At 41.1% G+C, this 21,024-nt stretch overlaps 1 protein-coding gene across 3 annotated transcripts in view; it reads left to right on the top strand.

The window, feature by feature from the left end:
* ILDR2 (immunoglobulin like domain containing receptor 2) overlaps positions 1-21,024 on the top strand; it is an 86,757-nt gene that overhangs the window by 39,378 nt on the left and 26,355 nt on the right. For 2 of the 3 annotated variants that reach the window (XM_027868310.1, XM_027868309.1), the window contains exons 4-5: positions 15,489-15,545; positions 19,940-20,086. In XM_027868310.1, the coding sequence (XP_027724111.1) occupies positions 15,489-15,545; positions 19,940-20,086 (204 nt within the window). The remainder of the gene's footprint in view (positions 1-15,488; positions 15,546-19,939; positions 20,087-21,024) is intronic. The other variant, XM_027868311.1, reaches the window with a different exon arrangement.

Below are 21,024 nucleotides of genomic sequence, written 5' to 3'. Positions count from 1 at the left end.
CAGGAGGAGAAGGTTATCAGTTATGCCAAGGGGCCGTCAAAGTTTGGTCAACGTGGCTTCATAGGTTAAAGACAGAGAAAGATCAAAGGGGCAAGAGAAATTCATATTAAAATGATGAAAAACTTTCTAACAAAGGTATTGGAGTGGTGACTAAGACAAAGAATACAATTGCCTCTTCTGAAGGGCCTGGCAACATAGTAGGTGCTTAATAAGTTGCTTATTAATTGGTGAGCTGGCGGATTATCCACCTATTGTCCAAGAGCCAGTTAAACTCATCAAACATTAGGTAAAGATCATTGACCCCACAAGTCTTCAGCAGTGACCATATCCTTTATAAGTTCCATAAAGAAGCAAGAATACTGGTGCTCTTTAACACATGCTATCATTGAGGATGCTGATGATTAAGCCTCTACCATGTGTAAATCACTGTACTAAGTGCTAGCAGTATAAAGGCAAGATAGTCTTTGCCTTTCTATGAGCTCAAGTTACACTAAAGAGGGAATAGATATAAACACAGGGTAGTTCAAGTAGAGAGAGGTCATCAACAAGTCAAACAGGGAGATGAGAGAAAGCTCCAAGGGGGAGATGGAACAGGAGCTGAGCCTTAACAGAAGACAAGGATTCTGCAGGGTGGAGAAGAGGAGGGAGTGCCCTGCGGGCAGAGGATGGTGACTTGAGCAAATGTATGAAGACCCAATATCCAGTGCCAAGTTCAGAGAAGAGCAGAAAAATTCAGCTGGAATGTGGAGAGAGAACACAGGAAGGGTAGTGATGTGAGTTCAGGCTGGAGCTGGGTGGGAACCAGACTGTGATCCCAATGTCAGGCTGAGAAATGTTCTTTTGCCACAGTCACTGAAGGTTTTTGATCATGGGAGTAATGCAATTAGACTTGTATCTTAGGAAGACTATTTCAACAGCTGTCTGGAAGATGGTTTGGAGAAGGAAGAGACTGGAAACAAAGAGGCCAATTTGAAAGCTATTGTAGTATTCCAGGAGAGAGGTATGAAATGAAGGTCTGAATTAGTATGGTGGCTGCATGAGTGTAGAGTGTCTAGAAGAAACTGATGCCAGAGACATTATTCAGTTCAATTCAGGAAACATTTATTAAGTGCTAACTATGTGCAAGGCACTGCTAAGCGCTGAAAGTAGAATTAACAATACTTGGCAACTTATTGACTATGGGAGATGAGAGAGAAGGAGAAGAGTCAAAGAAGTTTCCAAGGTTATGTATGAGCCTGGGTTATTGGGAGGATAGCAATGCTCTCAATAAAACAAACAAACAAACAAACAAAAAAACAGGAAAGTTTGGAGGATGGACTAGATGACCCAGAATCATGGAATTCAAGAGTTAGAAGAGGCTTCAATCAATCAACAAACATTTCACCTATGTGCCACATGCTGTGCTAAGCACTAGGCCTACCAAAAGGACAATCTTAGCCTTCAAGTAACTTAACATTCTTACTCAAAGGATGAATTCCATTTCCAAGAAGTGGTTGTTCACCCTCTACTTGGATGCTTCCAGTGAAGGGGAACCCACCACCCATTCCATTTCAGACAGCTCTCAAGAACTCTTTCAGGCCAACGATTCTATGCCTTCTCAAAAAATCCCCTAGATCACAGAAATGAATCCACACCGAAGGCAAACAGTTTCTGTTGGGCCAATATGGTTCTTATTCGTCATTTCCCACCTGGTACAATGTTTTCCGCTTTATCACATCTTCTAAAAACTTAACATCCTGCAAGATTACATCAGCCCCCAAAACTTACACCTCTCCGGTAGCTCTTCCCCTGGGGCCCCTCCCTCCCTCCCTCTGATTGGAGAGGATAGAGAGCTCCTTCTAGATCCTGCATATAAGGAGGGTGTCCAGGCCAGCTATCACTTCATTTTATACCCCACTGAGCTCTGAAGTTCATCATGCCCCCTGTGGTTAGCCCCTATTCTCCACCGCACTCCAACCTCCACTTTTCAGTTTATTTTTATATGTTGTCTTCCCCCATTAGATTGTGAGCTCCTTGAGGTCAGGAACTGTCTTTTGCCTTATTTGTGTCCCTGGCACTTAGTATGGAACCTAGCACATAGTAGGCATTTAGTAAATGTTTATTGACTGACTGACTTAGAATGCAGCATCTATATAGGTCAGTTCAATCCTATCCCATAAATGGAATTAAGCATGAACAATTTAAATCCTTATAAACAGAAACTAGCTTAGAACAGACTGTACCACATGAATACAATATTGGAGGGATATTTCTGTGTTTGTATTGTAGCTTCCTTTCTCTCTCTCCCTCTCTCTCTCTCTGTCTCTCTGTCCCTTCCTTTCCCTCTCCCCTTCCCCTGCCGCCTTCCCCCCCCCCATCACAACTTGGGTGAAACCTGGGGGGATAACCTGGATAAGGACTGTTGGAAAGGTCTGGTGAATCACGTTGGGCTTGCCCACTCCTTTTCTTTTTTTTCTTTTGTCCAAATTTGAGCCGTTTGTAATTTAAGGAAGTGCTTTTCTGGTCTAAAGTAAACCTTTCCGCCCATTAGTATTAAAAGCCATCAAGGACACCATAAGCAATCAATGAAGAGCATTTGGCAAGGGGGAGCTACTCGGTCCTGCTTGGCCCCGTGACTCCCATCGGAGAGCTTCTTTCCTGTAGCTCTGCCAAGTTCTGCCAGATACTTCTTCCCCACCACCCAAGGGCTGCTGCTCCTTCCCCATGAATCTCTGTCCCCACCTCCCACCCCCGTTACTCTATTTCCTACTGTTTAGAATGGCAACTTGTTGCCAAGGTGCCCCCCTTCTCTTTTTATTTGCCAGCCCCAGCCCCACTGATGCAAACAAAGGAGATTTGCAGATTTAAAAGGCCTCGGCTAGGAGGGTTCCCATGGCAACAGCCTCCTCAGAGGTCTTTGTTGCCTGCTCAAACTTTGATCTTGGAGAGTGGCTGATGCTGGTTCTCCCTCAGATTGACAAACCGAGAAGAGGAGGGGGAAGAGACTGGGGGAGAAGAAAGCGAAAGTTTACTGCTGGCAGAGGAGAGAGAAGGAATTAATTAGAGGGCCGCACTCTCCAAATAAGTCTTATTACCCTTTCTGAACATCAGATTTGGGATTTGGAGTCCTGAGCTCCAGAAGGGCCTTGTCTCTCTGACTCCGATACAGACATGTTGATCAGATCAGAGTAGATGGAAACAAGGAAATGCTCCTCCTTCACTTGTGTGTCTAAAGTAGCCACCTCTTCCCTCAGGAGTGATCCCATGAGTCCTCAGGAGAAAGATAGAAGGCAGTAAGGAGTGGCCCGTGCCATGATGCTCTCTCCCTCTCAGCCCTGGCCCACACCACTTCTGCCTTTCCCATCTACTCTCCTTTGTTATACTAAAGGGAAGACCTGGAAGTTGAGAGGTAGATTTAGAACCTATAGCCAGGCTTCAGTCAAGTGAGAACATGATCATCAATGGAGGGCCTTCTGCTGTCATGGGTGCCCTGTGTGGTTCCTCCGTCTCTCCCCTTCCTGCCAACCACTAGGTCCAGGAGCCACTGGCAGCAAATCACCCATTGTGTCTTTTGCAACAGCCTATGGCTCCAGGTTTTCTTAAGGTAATAACTTGGTGTCATGAAAAAAAAATGTCTTCATCCTGCCTTCAGGTGTGGTATAGTGTACTTGAGACATTAATAACCAAACTATTTAGTGAATGCTGATCTATCCATAGGACTAGGGGATTTCATGAGAAATGTTTGATGATGACAAAGACTAGAAGAGAGTGGTCACTTGGGAACCAAAACAAATCTGCCTTGGCCCTGAGTTTTCCTTATCTTTCTTCTGGAGACAAGAGTATGCCTCCTTTGCACACCAGTGTATAATCTCTGTCTATTTCAGACTGCTTCTCCATCCTTTGCCCTTGCCTCCTGTCCCCTCATAGTCGCATAACCCCATCATCTGTCATACTGTCATCCCATCACTCTCTCCCCCCACCTTCTTTCCCTCTGTCTCCCTCTCCCCCCTCCTCCTCTCCCATTCCTCCCTATTCATATCTAGGTTACATCCTCACACTCTGTTTAATACCTACCCACAGTCTTCCATTCATTCCTTAGGCCTGATACTTCCCATCCCCCCCCACTTTATGCCCTTTGTCTGATATACACCATTAACTCCCCTCATACGCAGTGTCTGACCTATTCACTACCATCTCCATGCCCTCAAACGCCCAATATTTAGCATGAGCGTCTTTCACCATTTCCTTTCATCTGGTGCCTGGTACTAAAGTGTACCACCCTCTTTTATCACACCAATCTTTCATATCTTCTGTTTTGGTCCAACATTTCCTCAACTCAACTTTATCCTCAGATAAACGTGTAATTTGACCAAAACATTTCATATCTAAAACTATTCTTTTAGCAAATTAGCTCAGGAAAATTTATCTTAAGATATAATTAAATTAAAATCAATAAGTACATATTGAGTGCCTACTTTTAAGCACAGAGATAACGCAAAATAAGAGTAGGACATGGTCTGTCACTCGATGAATGACATCACAATTTTTGTGAGAGGTGAGACTCCTTTTCAGTATTTTGCTGGATCCATGGTTTCATTAAGGTCTTTCCATATGTGCAGATTGTAGCCCCTCTATACCTTCTCATCCTGTGGTGACTCTTGTTCCTATCTTTCCATAAATGAAACCATTAGAGAATAAAGCAAAATAGAACTCATGCTATTCCTAGATGAAAGAGCCAGGACTCAATTGAACAAACATTGATTAAATAAATAGCACTGGATTTGGTTCTGGAGGAGATACATTTAGGTCAGACTCTGTCTTTGTCCTCATAGAGGCAACCGTCTAGTAAGGGGGTTGTAACACATATACAGATATAATATGTAATACAAAAAGGCAGCTGATGACTACTTAAGAGACATGCCATGAGATGAAAAATATAGATGGTAACTCCAAGTTATTGCTGATAAAATAATATGGGATGAAGTTAATCAAAAAGCCTTTCAGTATGCTTTGGGGAAGTTAGTCTTTCAGCCTGATACATAGAAGTCTTTATAGATGCTAAGCGAATGAGTTAACTGATGGTAGATGAACTCGTAGTCTATATGTAGGATCTTAAACTTGTCCATGTCCTAAATTTTATCCTTTATATCCTTCATCTTTTAAAAATTCTGTATTTCTCTACATGTGGGTATGTATGTAATTAACTATCTGGGTATATTGTGTGTATATATGTATGTATATGTGTATATGTATATATATGTGTGTGTGTATACACACACAGACATCCTCCACTGAACTTTCACTCTAATATCTCATCCTGTTTTGGAGGTAACTGTGGGGTCTTTAAAAACTATGCCAAGCTAAAAAAAAAAGCTTTGCAATGGATGATATGCCTTTCTTGTCTGAAGACTAATCTCATGAGGCTTATCATGTGGACAGGCTTTTCACCACAGGGCTGGCCACCAGGTAACGATTGATTTTGGCACTGATAGCTTATGATACCATCTGCTAAGGTATAGAAAGGTTGTGATCTGACTTTGTCAGGGGGTGGGAGGTACTCATCAGCGAATCTCTTGAAGTTAAAAAGTAAGATATGTCAGGATGTGTGTGTATGCACATACATATATACATATATAACATGATGTATATCTTGTCACTCATAAAGCATGGGTGTGTTTATACACCCATAAATACATATATAATATGATGTATATCCATGCTACTCATTTACAAAGCATGTCGGTATATATGTATGTGTATTTGTATACACATACATACATATATAATATATATCTATGCCACTCATTTATAAATCGTGTCAGCATATATGTGTATTTGTACATACACGCATATATACATATATAATATAATATATATCTATGCCACTTATTTATAAAGCACCTTAAGATTTACAAAGTACTTTTGATAAGTCTTGTGACTGGAGATGTATGTGGTGCAAGTATTATCCATGTTTTATGGATCTGGAAAACCAGGCTGGTCACAAAGGTGTTGTAACTTATCCTTGGCCAGAGTCAGGCAGTGCCAATTAGCACATCCCAATAGAAGCTCAGGCTCAATGACAAAGCGATCTTATTGTGCATCTCAGTACTCAGGACCTGTAGAGCTAGAAAGGACTTTAGAGGACATCTAAGCCAACCCATCTCATTAGGCAAAAGAATAAACTGTAGAAGACTTGCCCCGGGTCATACGGGTAGCAAATGAGAGAGGCAGAATTTGAACCCAGGTCCTCTGACCGCTCTGTTCTTTATGCCATATGGCCTGAGCTTTCTTTTCTGCCTGTGAATTCAGGGCTGGCGGAAAGGGACTGACAGCAACAGTAAGCATTGAAGCCCTTTGTTAATGGTCCCATTTCGCTCTATCACTGCTAACTTTACTAAAATCCCTTGTTTCTCATTATAGCCTAAGGGAGAATCATCCTGAAGGGAGCCAAGTGTCTAGAACTCACCCTAGAACATAACCAGAAGTTTTCTTTGCCAATCCCAACAATGGTGACAGGAACAGCAACAATTCACATTTAAATAATATTTAAGGTTTTCAAAACACTTTCCTTATAAGAAGCCCCTGAGGTAGTGCTAACATTGTTGCTGGTGTAGTTGTTATTGTTATTATTATCATTTTCGGCAGCTAGGTGGTGTGGTGGATAGACTACTGGGCTTAGAGTTAGCCCCTAAGTCCAAATGTGGCTTTAGATACTTACTAGCTATATGACCCTGGACAAGTCACTTAACCTCAGTTTGCCTCAGTTTCCTCATTTGTAATATAGGGATCATAACAGCTCCTGCCTCACAAGGCTGTTGTGAATATTCAGTAAATTAACAGATGTACAGCATGCTGTATCAATGTTAACCATTATGAGCTATGTAGGTTCTCTTAACGGAGGCAGCCTTTTGAATGGTCTCGGAGTCATCAAGGCCTGAGTTCGAATGCAACCTCCAGCGTTTAGTAACAGTGTGACCCTGGGCAAGTCCCTTAATCCCAGTTTGCTTGTGGATATGTATGATAATCTACCGGTGAGACGAAATCACAGAGTCTTCATATACCGCGGCTTCTGGATCAGACCTCTTCCTCCGGCAAGGATGTCCACTTCATAGACGGGCAGTGGGGACGGCCAGTGTGTGGGCCCTCTTTCGCAGGGGCTGCCCATGAAGCACAATGCCTTTGGCTGAGAGGGGACACTGAGAACAAATGGACAAGCGACCTCGCGGCTCTCCTCCCTGCCCAGACCTCTCTTTTTCCCTCTCTCAGCTCCCTCCCCCATACCTCACTCTCCCTATTTTTTGCTGCACTTGTAGATCAGCTCCGTGGGAGGAAGCTTGGCCTTCAATTAGTGAGCATTCATGACAGGCCTGCGCAGCTTCCCCCTCCCCGTCGTTGCCGTGGTTACCGCTGGTATGAACAAGAGCAGCTGGGTCAGCCCCAGCATTTCATTGTAGCCGACTTTCACGGGGTATTAAGAATGGAGGGGGGTGGGCACCGGGTCTGCAGAGGGGAGGCAGAGTGAGGACTGGGGCAGGGATGGGGCTTAGTCGTAAATCAGCTCAGTCCCTGGAAGGAAAGAATGGGAATTCCTGAAAGTTGGACAGGGGACAATAATCACTGAGTTCCCTGCCTGTCCCCCACACCCCCCAAAGCCAGCTGCTGCTATTCAAGTGAGCAGGTTTGGGTTCCGACGTGACCTGTGCCCTTCTTTTTGCTGAACTGACTTCTCATGAAAGAGAGGGCTCTGGGAAGGTCTCCATAGAATGAGCCCTTTGCTTAAATTGGGGGTTGGGGGAGAAGAATGAGGCAGGGACCCTTTGACGAAGTCAGATCCTGCCATGATCGTGGGATTCCTCCAAGAGCTTACTTCCCCAGGTTTTCTGGTTATGGGAAGATGCCAATCTACAAGACAAGGTGCCCGTAGCTCAGGAAGCCATCCCAATGGGCACCAGAAACTCAGTTTCCTCCTTGCAGTGAACCCCACCCTTCTCCACATAATTTTAGAGCTAAACCTCCCACTTCTGTGTTACCTCCATCTCATAGAACAGACTGAGCCAAATTGTCTTGCTGATAATGTTTGCACTTATTTGTTTCTTGAGGGGGCATTTCTCTTAATATTTTGCAACTAAAGTGCTTTGCAATAATTTTTATTGTTTATTAACTTAAAGAGATACGTTGAATGCCTTTTAATGAGATCATGCTGGGTTATGATAGATTGGATAATCTTTAGCAGGTTGGAACATCACAAGATGCTGGGTTTTTAAAAGGTTTCAATGATTTAAAATGTTTCCTACATTCAGAAATCGTACTTTAATTACACTATACGCCATAATGATACTGTAAACACAAATAAGTGCAAAAATAGCTTTCATGGCACATAGAGAATAAAATTCAGTCACTTCACATTACCAGGCACAATCGCATAAAAATGAAAGGCACTAGAGCAAGGGTGTGTAACTGTGTGCACGTGTGTGCGTGCACATGCACGGGTGTGTGTGTGTGAGAGAGAGAGATTGAGAGAGGGAGAGGGAGGGAGAGAAAGAGATGGATTATGGATCCCTTTGGGATAGGTTAGGCCTATGGATCCCTTCCTAGAATGTTTTTAAATGTGTAAAATAAAATGCACAGGATTACAAAGGAAGTTATATTGTTATATTGAAATATTGTTATATTGTTGTTGTTATATTGAAATACAACTACACACACATATGTAAATATATATTATGTAAATATGTGTATATATGTGTGTATGTATATATACACATATACATTTTTTTTTTAAAGTTTACAGAGCCCAGGTTAAGAACCCCTGTACTAGGATGGTATAAAGAATCCCAGATTGGGAGTTCGGAAAGCTGGGTTCTTAGTCTAGCTGTGGTGTCTTGGGCCTGGGTCTTACTTTTCTCATCTGTAAAATAGGGACGGGCATGGAGAGGCAGCAGAGCAGTGTAGAGAGTCCCCCATATGAAGTCAGAGGACCTGGGCTCCAACTCAGCTTTTTCATATTCTACCTCTGTGACCACAGGCAAATCACGTAAGCTCTCTGAGGCAATATTTCCTCATCTGGAATACAAGGGGTTTGGACAAGAGGACCCCTGAGGTCTCTTCCAGCTTTAAGTCTGTGATTCTGTGGTTTGGGTTAAATGATCCTTTCCAGCGGCAGTGGTCACTCATCAAAAACTATAAATTATTATTAAGTACAATTAACTAAGCAGGCTAGCCAGCATTTTTAAAGCTCTTATTATGGGTCAGGCATGGAGCTTGGTCCTGAGGATATAGAGACAAAAGTAAAACAGTTCCCACCCTCAAGATGCTTACATTTTAACTGAGAAAAATAACATATACATGTATAGGCATATGTAAAACCTATACAAAGCCAGATACTAGGTTATCCTTGAAAAGGAAGGCACTAGCAGCTGGGGGAACCAGGAAACATTTCATGTAGAAGGGGTAGTGAAGCTGAATCTTGAAGAAAGTCACAGATTCCAAAAAGTAGAAGTGAGAAGGGAGGGATATCATTCCAGAAATAGGGGGAGAGCTAATGCCAAGAATGGCATTAGCTGGGTGAGGAAATGTCATGTGTGAGGCATAGCAAAGAGGCCAGCATAGCCAGACCATAGCATGTGTGGAAGGGAGTAGTGTCTAAGAAGGCTAGAAAAGTGTGATGGGGCCAGATTGTAGAGAATTTTATGTGACAAAAAAGTGGTTTGTACAGAATGTCCCAAAAGTTTTAGTGTAACTTTGGGCTACTGAGGCTTAAAATTGTACGCAGACTTTTGGGACATCTTGTGCCCTGGAGATAATAAGGAGTTACTGGAGTTTATCAAGGAGTGACAGGGTCAGATCCACACATTAAGAGAAGTGCTTTGTGGACTATATGGAGAATGGGGAGAAGAGAGGAAAAACTTGAAACAAGCAGAGACTAGTTAGGAGGCTATTGCAATAGTCCAGGAAAAGGATTAGGAGGGCCTGAAATTAGGGTAGGGGCAATATGAGTAGACAGAAGAGGTCATATGCAAAAGGTGTTGTGATGTTAGAATCAACCAGGGGGTTGGCAAATGATTGGATATGAGGGGTGAGTGAGAATAAAGAATAGAAAAGGACACCCTAGGTTCTGAACCCGGATGACTAGAAGGAAAGCAGTGTCCTCTCCAGAAGGAGAAAAGCTAAGGAGAGAGGTGGTTTTGGAGGAAGAGCTGTGTTCTCTCCATATTGAGTTTGAGGTGCCTGTAGGATGTCCATTTTGAAATGTTCAAGAAGCAGTTGGTGATGCAAGACTGGATCTTGAATTGAGTGTGTAGATCTGGGAGTTATCTGCATAGAGATGATATCTGAACCCATGGGAGCTGATGAGTCACCGCAGGAGAGGCTGCAAAGAGAGAAGAGGCCTGACAGCCTTAGGGGACTCCCGTCTTGAGTAGGCGTGCTGCGAATGATGATGCAGCAAAAGAAAGTGAGAAGGAATAGTTAGAACCAAGAGACAGAAGTAGAGCCTTTGAATTTCCAAGACTTAGCCCAGCTTGGGAACATCATAGGTGCTTGATGATTACTTGGTGATTGATTGAAAACCCTGTGAGGAGGAAGTATCCAAGGGAAAGTGTGATGAACAATGTCAGATACTACAGAGAGCTCAGGAAGGGTGAGGATTGAGAAAGGCCATTAGATTTGATAATTAAGGCAATCATTGATAACTTTGAAAGAGAAGTTTTAGTTAAGTGTTAAAAAAAAAAAGGACTTGGCACAGTGGATAGGGAGCCAGGCCTGCAGTCAGTAAGACCTGAATTCAAATCCAGCCTCAGACACTTACTAGCTGTGGGACCCTGGGCAAGTCACTTAACTCTGTTTGCCTCAGCTCCTCAATTGTAAAATGAGCTGGAGAAGGAAATGTCAAATTACTCCATTGTCTTTGCCAAGAAAACTCCTAATGGGGTCATGAAAAGTTGGACATGACTGACATGACTGAACAGCAACAACATCAAAAATACCCTGCAAGACTTTAAAATCTAAAACAATTAACACAAATATGGAGGGCATTTACTTATACAAACAACTCAGTACAAATACAGCATATGTAAATAGATTGTAAGTGTTGTATATTGCATGCAAGAAAGGGAAAGGGGTCATCATATATTTGGGGTACAAGTCATTATAAGTTATAAATAGGAAGGATTTTTCTTTGAGTGCAAAGAACTTATGTTTCTATTGGCTTATGTCATGTATAGAAATGAAGAGCATCCTGTTTGGGCCTGGTACCGCATACATGTTAGTATCACACAGAGCTCCATTGGCTGCGTCAGTAGAATGTTCAATTCCTCGAAGGCAGATAGTGTTTCGTGCTTTTCTTTCATGTCTCATAGCCTAGTATGGTTCCTGACACACAGCAAGTGCTCAGTAAATGTTTGTTGTTTGATCAATTGATTTGCTAATAAGAGCTCGTGTGTTAGTGACATCTAGCATAGATTTAGAAGATAACTGTCATGGCACCCATCATCTAAGACATGTGAGTGGTTTGCCATGATGAAAAGCAATTACTTGTATACACATTACAGCTAATGCATATGCATTGTTTTGGTTATGCATTGCTACTAATATATATTTGGCAGTTGGGTGGCACACTGCATAGAGCACCAGGCCTGGAATCAGGAGGACTTGAGTTCAAATGTGGCCTCAGATACTTCCTAGCTGTGTGACCCTGGGCAAGTCAATTAACCCTGTTTGCCTCAGTTTCCTCATCTGTAAAATGAGTTGAAGAAGGAAATGTCAAACTACTTCATTGTCTTTGCCAAGAAAACCCCAAATGGGGTCATGGAAGTTGGGCACAAGTGAAGCAACTGAACAATAAAATATATCTGTGCTTTACAAATCCATGGTACTTATACATATATAATTAGGTTGAATATAGATTGCAAATAATGTGTGTCTTCCTCTGTATGTTAATATGCATGAAATATAGTGATACCTAGTATCAAAAATGAGAATGAGAAAGATAAGAGTGGGAAAACATTTGGGATTTGCAAAGTCTTTGCTGACGTTAGTGAATGTAATCTTGTAGACAGAGTAGAGAAGTAGATGCTGAATTAAAGAAAGTTCCTGAATATTCTGATCCTCATGTGTGTACAAAAGCAGTCAAATTTGGGGAAACTTTGTAAAACTCCAAGCCAGCATGTAAATTAGCAGGAAGCAACTAAGATAGAAAGCTAAACGTGGAATTGTAGGGAATATATAAACTTTGTGCTTGTTCTATATGCAAAGTATGTTTCTATAGTGACTATGCAACTAAGAATGTATGAACATGTGTGCTTCCGGTACAAGAGAAGAGAATATGGTTTTGTAGGAAGAGAACTGGGTTTTGAGTCAAAAGACTTGGATTCAAATCTAATAATAGCTTTGCTCCTTAATACTTGGGTGACCTTGGGCAAATCACCTAACTTCCCTGGGTTTCCATTACCCCTTCTATAAAGTGGGAGGGTTGGTCTTAATGACTTTTAAGGTACCTGGCTGCTCTCTCCAAAGCCCAGTGTAGCTCAGGATTCTGAAACCACTCAGTACCCCCTCCATCCTGCAGAACCTGTTGGCACTGCCCTGCCCTGGGGCACGATGGGAGAATTCTTCCTTCTGAAGCATCTTTGATTGGCTGTGGCCAGAGGAGGGATGAAGGCCAAGTGTCCCCATCACTGGCAAGCCCCAGGCTGGCTACCTCCTTCCCCCTGTTCTCCTCCTCTGCCTTCCGTGGGGATAGCTATCTATCTATAGAGGTGTGTGTATTTCACAGTTATGTATGTGTATATTTATATATAGATATACATACATATATACATAATGTGTACATATATAACAATATACATATATAGGTGTTGTATGTATATATACATGTGTGTATGCATGTGTATATATGTGTATATATGCATGAAAAATCTCTGATATTTTAGCTTTCAAATTTTAATTTGAACACATTGAATTTGTTGCCTACAACATTTATCTGGCATCATTCTGTGTTTAGCAGCACAAAGTCACTGCATCACCAGGAAGAACATGGGCAAATATTTATGTACTGAGCTGTCTTACATACATGAGATAAGTCTACACCCATGTACTTACATAGATCGTAGAATATGAGAATTGAAGAGCTTCCTGTTTTGTCTGACCCCTCCACCACCTTCCTTTTACAGATGAGGACAAGCTTAGAAAAGTTTATTGATTTGTTTGAGGTCATACTCCCTGTTGATGTCAGAGTTTGGACTAGATAAAAGTCAGGATTCCTGAATCTCCATCTAGAGTTCTTTCCATAGTGGGGGCAGCTAGGTGGTACAGCAGATAAAGCACTTGGCTACCTGAAATCAGGAAGACCTACATTCGAATCCAGCCTCAGACACTAGCAGTATGGCCCTGGGCACTTATTTAACCTCTGTTTGCCCTAGTCTCCTCAGCTATAAAATAGGAATCATAATAGCATCTACTTCCCAGGATTGTTGTGAGAATCAAATGAAATAATATTTGTAAAGTGCTTAGTACAGTGCCTGGGACATAATAGGTGATGTATAAATGATTGTTTCCTTCCTTTCCTTGCCATGATACTTCCAATATGCATTTTATCAATTATATATACACACATGTGCACAAACATGCAATATATATGTAAAAGGAACCTGCATGTATGCACACGTCAGAGGAAAGAAAGAAGGAAACAGGTATTCACTAAGCGCTTAACTATGTGCCAAGTTTTGTGTGTTAAGCACTGGATCTACAGATATAAGCAAAAAGAGAGTCCCTGCCCTCAGGAGTTTACATTCTGTATTCTAGAATTAATGTCTGAAAACCGGCTAATACTTGCCAAGTTAACAAAATTAGTAGATTGCATTTGATATTCTCTTTTCTAAATATATTGACTTGTGTATATGACCTTTCTCCTTGGAGTGTCAATGCATCAAAAGGGCATAAATGTGAACTCTGATAATTAATTATAATAACACTTTGTCTTGACCACTAAAAAGTAAACACAAGCACAACTTATTTCCTTCTCACAAACAATAAACACATGCTTTGATGTACTAAGATCCTTTAATGAAGACAAGAGCCATCCTTAGGTTGTTCATAGACAGGGGTGATATAGTGAAAAAGGATATGGCTCAACTCTGACACCTACTAGCTGGATGAATATGGGTAAGTCACTGAATTTTTATGAGGCTTAGTTTCCTAATTTGTAAAATAGAGATAATAGTTGCATTGTCAGCTTTATGGAGTTGTTATTAAGAAAATAGTTTGTAAACTTTAAAGCACTTTACAAATGTGCATCACTTTCATTCTAGTTAAGTGATTTCCTAGTTGTTGACTAATCATCAGCTAGTGATGTACATTCATCCCAAAATGTATACTCACACAATAACTTTTATAAAGAAAGACATTTTCGCCTGAACATTCTGTCGCTACTTGCCTTCTGGATGAACAGAGCACATTAGCAACATTCCACAGCCTCTGTACAAAAATGTGGGGACACATTAGGTACAGAGATGAGGCAGAATCCTTTTTGGGTCTGGGGTAGGACATGTGTTAGTATAATAGTGACCTTTGATCTATTATGACAGGACAGTATAGTTAGTAAATAATGACTTCATGTTTGACAATTACCTAGTAAAAATTTAGAAAACAACTTCTGGTCTTTGTTACCTGATGTGAAATAGTAAAATCTTTTTGCCGTGATATTTGCTTTGCTTACTACACAAATGTACCATGGAGGACCTGGGGGTAAGGCTGCCATAGCCTACTGTATTTCTTTATCCATCATGCTATACTGTACGAAAAGCTCTTTTGTTCGTATGGCCTCAGTTGGGCATGCCATATGGAAAAGCGGTCCCCTATACATGTGTGTAACAGATATTTCTGAAGGCAGAAGGAGGGTGGAAAAGTCTACAACTCATCTACTTCTCACCTCCCTCTGCATTTGAATATTTTAATCACTGAATCCAGTCTTTACAGCATAAATAGCATCATCTAGTGATATGATAACTCCAAGATTAAAATGAAGTGTAAATTCATCTGCTTTTATGTGGATGTAAAGTATGAGTGTGTTCATGTCTGTATGAATGAGCAAGGCATGAAAATATGGATTGGACGTTTGAGTGTGAATGAGTTAGATTTTGTGATTTATGGGGAAGAGTGTATGTATCAGTGGGGATGATCTGAGTTGTGTGTACGAGAAGAGATGGTGTATCTGTTCAGGCAGTTGTCCCTAACTGTATTAAAGCAGAGTTTCTCTCCTACTAGAAATGGATTAAAGAGAAAAGCTCCATATCCATCTCTCCCTACCCCCACTCCCTGTCCCCAGTATGGAATCAGATGGAGATCATCACCCAGTGTAGATGAGGGCAAAGAAGACCAAGAGCCAGTGATTCATAAAAATGCTTGTGGATCAGTATCATGGCCTGGGGGTGCATAACTGGTAGGGGCCAGGCTTTTGGCGGCATTTTCCCCTGGAGTAACCTCTTTCCTTCTTTTCCTTCTGCCTCTTCTAGGCAGGACAGGGTGGCTTGCTGCTCTTTTGCCAAGTTTTGCTGTGAAGATTATGTCAGGTATTCAGTCATTTAACTCCTTATTTACTTGTTATTCTGTTAGTCTGTCTGTCCAGTTTCTGCACTGTATACTAATTTCACCTTTTATTTTTGTGCAATTTGTGTGTAGATGCTTATGATCTCTTTCAGAATGAACTGTTTGTGTTGGGAAGAGCCTAATAGCCTTCAGACCCTGTTCCATTGATAGCCCTGGGCAGTGAAAGAAAAAAGTTGAGATGGGGACATCTTCAGTGTTAGGAATGCAGACCCTTAAACAGAGTCTGTGTATTTATCCCAGTGTCTCAACTAAAACTAGTAAATGCCATTGTGCATTCATTATTAACTGATATTCTTATAGAAACCTGTTGAACAACAGCTTATATTGCAGTGCAACTTTTAGTCAAACTCATCACCACCCTATTTTCTTTACCACACAATTACTGCCTTTTGAATTCTCTGTGCCACTTTGCCCACATATTTTTTTAAGCTTCATTCAATGCATTCATCATTTTTTTCCTTTTCCTGTAAACACATACATCTGTTGTGGATAGAATAGTGCAATGGATAGACTGTCAGGAAGACCTGAGGTCAAGTCCTGAATCAGACACTTACTAGCTATATGGCCCTGGGCAAGTCATTTAACTGCTGTCCGCCTCAGTTTCCTCATCTGTAAAATGGAGATAATAATAGAACCCCCCTGCCCAGGGTTGTTGTGAGGATTAAGTGAGATAATATTTGCAAATCATTTTGCAAACCTTAAAGCCTACACAAATGTGAGCTATTATTATTATTGACATTGTATAGTCTGTGTGTAGTGGATGAAGCAGCTATAAATCATAGAATATGCATAGCTCCTAGATAAATGGCTAGGAGAGACTGGAGCTTACAGGCCAACTTTCTTTTTTGTGTATTTAATTTTTTATTTATTTTTTTATCAATTCCATGTAAAGACAAAATTTCTAACATTCATTTTTTAAAATTTTGGGTTCCAAATTCTCTCCCTCTTTCCCTTTTCTCTCCCCTCCTTGAGAAGGCAAGCAATTTAATATAGATTATATGTGTTCAGTCATGCAAAATATTTCCATATTACCCATGATGCAAAAGAAAATGCAGACCAAAAAAGCCAAGAATAATAAAGTAAAAAAAAAAAGTATGCTTCAATCTGCATGGAGACTTCATCATAGGTGGATAGCATTTTTCATCAAAAGTCCTTCAGAATTGTCTTGGATCATTGTATTGCTGACAATAGCTAAGTCATTCATAGTTGTTCATCATACAATATTGCTGTTACCGTGTAGAGTATTCTCCTGGTTCTACTTATTTCACTTTGCATCCATTCATGTAGGTCTTCTATGTGCCAAATTTTGAGGATATCTTCAAATAATCCAAGAGCTGCCTAATACTTCTGAGCCATAAAATGAGGTGACAAGAATCACTACAAAGGGGCTTTCCTAGTCATTGGTTCTGATTGGATTTGAGCTGGGAGCCTCAAAAATGAAAAATAAATCCAACAAACATTTATTGATTGCCTACTTATAAATAAGGCAATATTCTTGATGCTTGAGCACAAAAGTACAATCAAAAAGGCCCTGTCAGACCCCAAGAGATCTTACCATCAAATTAGGGAAAATATGATATCTACATAGACAGGGAATTACAGTGGCTGACATTTTTCTGAGCTTTGACATTTGCACTTTATATACATTATCTCATGTGAGAAATTTTAAGATGAAGACATCTCTCATTTGGAATAAAGGGGAAGGAAGGTCTCATGGAAAAGATAGCCCCTGAGTTAAACCTTGAAAGAAGTCATGGACTTCCACAAGTGGTTGGGGTCATTGGTAGGGTATGTGAACAAAGGTAGGAAAGTGAGACAAGAAAAGATTGGAATGGGTACAGTGAGTGGTTCAGTTTGGGTGGAATATGTAAAGAAGAGTAGTATGAGATTGGTTTGAAAAAATAGGTTAGAGCCAGATCACAGAGGGCTTTGAATGCCAGAATAAGGAATTTCTACTTTATTCAGTAGGGAAAAGGGAACCAATGAAGTGTATTTCAAATGTAGAGAAGTAATGTGATCAGAACACCAAACTACAAAAATTACAGATGCAGCAGGGTGAAGGGTGGCAGAGAGAGGAGACAGACGGTGGCCAGGAAGACTAGGCATGAGCCCCCAGGCCTAACTTGCTTCCTATTTAGAGGTAGCTCTTGGAGTCACCCCATTCTTAATTATTACTTTCAAATTGGTCAAGGCTTTCAGAACCTTGTTGGCCCAGAGAGGCAAGACAAATAGAAAAAAAATCTAAAAGTAGAATTTAGTGTTTATTCCTTGCTGTGCTAAGTTCTGAGAGCTCTTTTCCCCTTACCTGGATGATCTAAATGTAGAATTCCCCCTAATTAGTGCCAAATGAATGTCCTTTTAGGACGATCTTCACCCAAAGTTCCTTCAAGTGGCCAGGAACTATTAGATCACAAATAAAAGTTTTGCATACATTGTTCCAAAGAGATGTTACAGCCACTATTCCCAACAAGGGATCACTGTATTTTGCTTATCTTGCCCTGTAGGTCTGAACCTTCCTTCCTACTGATAGTATTGTTTGGTTTATCTGGAGTAAGTTCCCATCTTTCTGTCCTTGGTTATTTGAGTGATGTTACTTTGAGACTGAAGGACAAAACAAAACTATTTGAGTGATGTATCCTTCAAGTCTTGGTAACATCTTGACTTTCTTTATCTCTATAGTTCCATGCTTCTATTCTTAAGCGATAAATTTTTTGGCGTGCGTATGTGATACCAGCGGACATAAAAGGCCTCATTTACATTGTTTTGCATCAGTGTTCTGTGGTACAATGTTATTATGACTCATGGAACTCTGATCATGCATTCTGTCACTGAAAAGAATGAGAATCACAGAATCATCATTTCAGAGCTGGGAAAAGACCATAGTGACCATCTGATCTAACCCAGGGAAAAAACAAACAGATAACTTCCTCTACAACATACCTGACAAATGGTCATACAGGCTTTCTTCCAAGACTTTCGATAAAGAGAAACTTCTTACCTCTAAAGGTAGCCCATTCTACATTGAAGGAGGCCACATTATTATGAAATGGGTTTTTTTTCCCCTTATGGCAAACTAGAGTACCTCTTTGTAATGTCCACCCATCTGTCCCAGTTCTTGGAGGGGGAATTCATATTCCATTGATGAGCAAACCTCAGTATACTCCAGATATAAGTACACCTACATCAGACGTCCCATCACTCGGTTTTAATAAACTCCATTCCTCAACTGTACTGGCCGCCATAATGTGATATGCTTGCATCATGTGGTGGTAGCATCCAATCCATACACTAAGACCTCTAGACAAGAGATCAAGAGACCTGGATTCAAATCCCATTTCTGCTTTAATTTGCTTTATGTCCTCAATCAAGTCACTTAATTCCTCTAAGCGTCAGTTTCCTTTCCCGTAGAATGAGACGATTAGATCATGTAGTGACCTTATAGTTTGAAGATTTATTTGATTATCGAATTCTCCAGCCCAATTTTGTTATAAAGGAAGGCTTACGTGAAAGACCTTGGTTTAAGTGACCCTAATTAGCATTAATGCTCCTTGAAAGTAGGCAAAGTAGCCAAAGTAGCCAAAGACTGTTGGCAGTCTTTGTCTTTCTCCATCTGCTAGCAATGTGCCTAGCACACACAAAATAGGTACTTATTAAATGATTGTTATTGGCTAATGTTGAAAAATCGTTCATCGATTTATTCAACAAGCACTTATAAAACACTTCCTGTGTACTGGGGCACTGTGCTAGGCACTGGGGTTTCAAAGACAAAAACTTCCCTGCCTTCAGGGGGCTCATATTCTTTTGATGAGTCTGAAAAGGGATTAGTGGGACCATGTTAGCAATGATCAGGAGAAAGTAGATTTATAAACAGGAACATAAGGCACACAAACATACTTTGAAAGTAGACTTAATATAATAAATAGAGATCAAACTGCTATGGTCTGGGAAGACACACACATCACAGAACCCCCAAACCTCATGGTTGTAAAATCCAAAAGGCAGCCCAAGTATTTTTCTGCTGTTTCTGTTAGTCATTCTCATACCACCTTCAATTTGAAGAGCATTTTCCCTAAGAGATAACCGTGAAATTCACCTGCATTACCACATAATTTCATGTTTGTTGGTCATTCTGTTGCTCCCAGTACAAGTTCAATCACCCTTTCCTTGTCTCCACACCGGGACGGTTCAGCACCCTTCATTTCCAGAGTTTTCTTTGGGTTTGTGGGCTCTCTCCCCTGTTAGGAGATATTCCCTTCCTCGGGTCCTAGCTGTTGTTTCACAGTGTGAGCGTGAACCCAGGAGGCCCTTCTTCTGAAGTAGAATTTCCTTTAGTATAGATTTTCTCTTCTGTTTCCAGAATGGGTGTTTGTTGGCCTGGTGATCCTAGGAGTCTTCCTCTTCTTCCTCCTGGTTGGAATCTGTTGGTGCCAGTGCTGTCCACACAGCTGTTGTTGCTACGTCAGATGCCCGTGTTGCCCAGACTCCTGTTGCTGTCCTCGGGCGTGTGAGTGAAAGTGAACATTTTTGAGTTAACATTCAGAATTGCACCCAACCTTGCTTCCCCTTACCCAAACCTTTTTTCTTCCCCAATGGCCTGATCTTCCAAACCCTCATCCCTATTGGAGAACCCTGAGGAACTATAGTGTCATTGCCTGTCTTGGCTTTACCAACAATTTCACCCCAATCCTCCCTGCTCCAACCTTTTAATCCATATGTAGTTTTCCTTCATATGGAATCTTCATTGATTTCAACGAAGGACAGATTTGAAGGTAAGAAGGCATATTTAGAATGTTGAGAGTGGAAAGATTGGAGAGGGAAAGCTCATCCAGGCCCCTCAACCCTTTCACCAGTGACCCCAAGGCTGTAGAAAAACAGCTCCCTCCTTTTCCCTCTCATTTACACCAACACAGAGACTATTAGAAAAATGCCACTTATTCCTACAGATTTCTCAAATCCTGGAGGCCATTAAAGGAAAAGATATCTTTCATGTTCAGGATTAAAGCAACTTCTAGGAGAAATCAGTGTTATTTGTCCTTCATTTCTGGTAGTGGGATAAGATCTGATTAAGGGCATTCCTAGTTGTGGGTTTCCTCTCTAAGGGCTAAGGCAGAATTCTGGTAGTATAGTTTAGACTGGGCTGCCAGGTTGTTTTTATGGAGAATGCCTTCTTAAGTGCCAGGGGCTGCTAGGATGGTACCTAGTGCCATTTAATTACGCAGTTTTGTCAGGTACTAAACACTATAATTCCTCATATCACTGTCTTTCAACATAGCTGGAGGAATGTAAGGGGGTGGGGAAAGTAAGCCTGATGAGTCAGTTCAGGGGTAGGAAATGAAAATAATTTTGAAACCAGGAATTTCCTTTGGTTGTTCTGTTGGCTATAAATCCTTAGGGGGTGTGTGTGTGTGTGTGTGTGTGTGTGTGTGTGTGTGTGTGTGTGTG

Source organism: Vombatus ursinus, unplaced genomic scaffold (genome assembly GCF_900497805.2).
Source record: "Vombatus ursinus unplaced genomic scaffold, bare-nosed wombat genome assembly UNPS02014789.1, whole genome shotgun sequence".
Taxonomy (NCBI): Eukaryota; Metazoa; Chordata; class Mammalia; order Diprotodontia; family Vombatidae; genus Vombatus; species Vombatus ursinus.
This window is presented reverse-complemented; position numbering and strand designations above follow the sequence as displayed.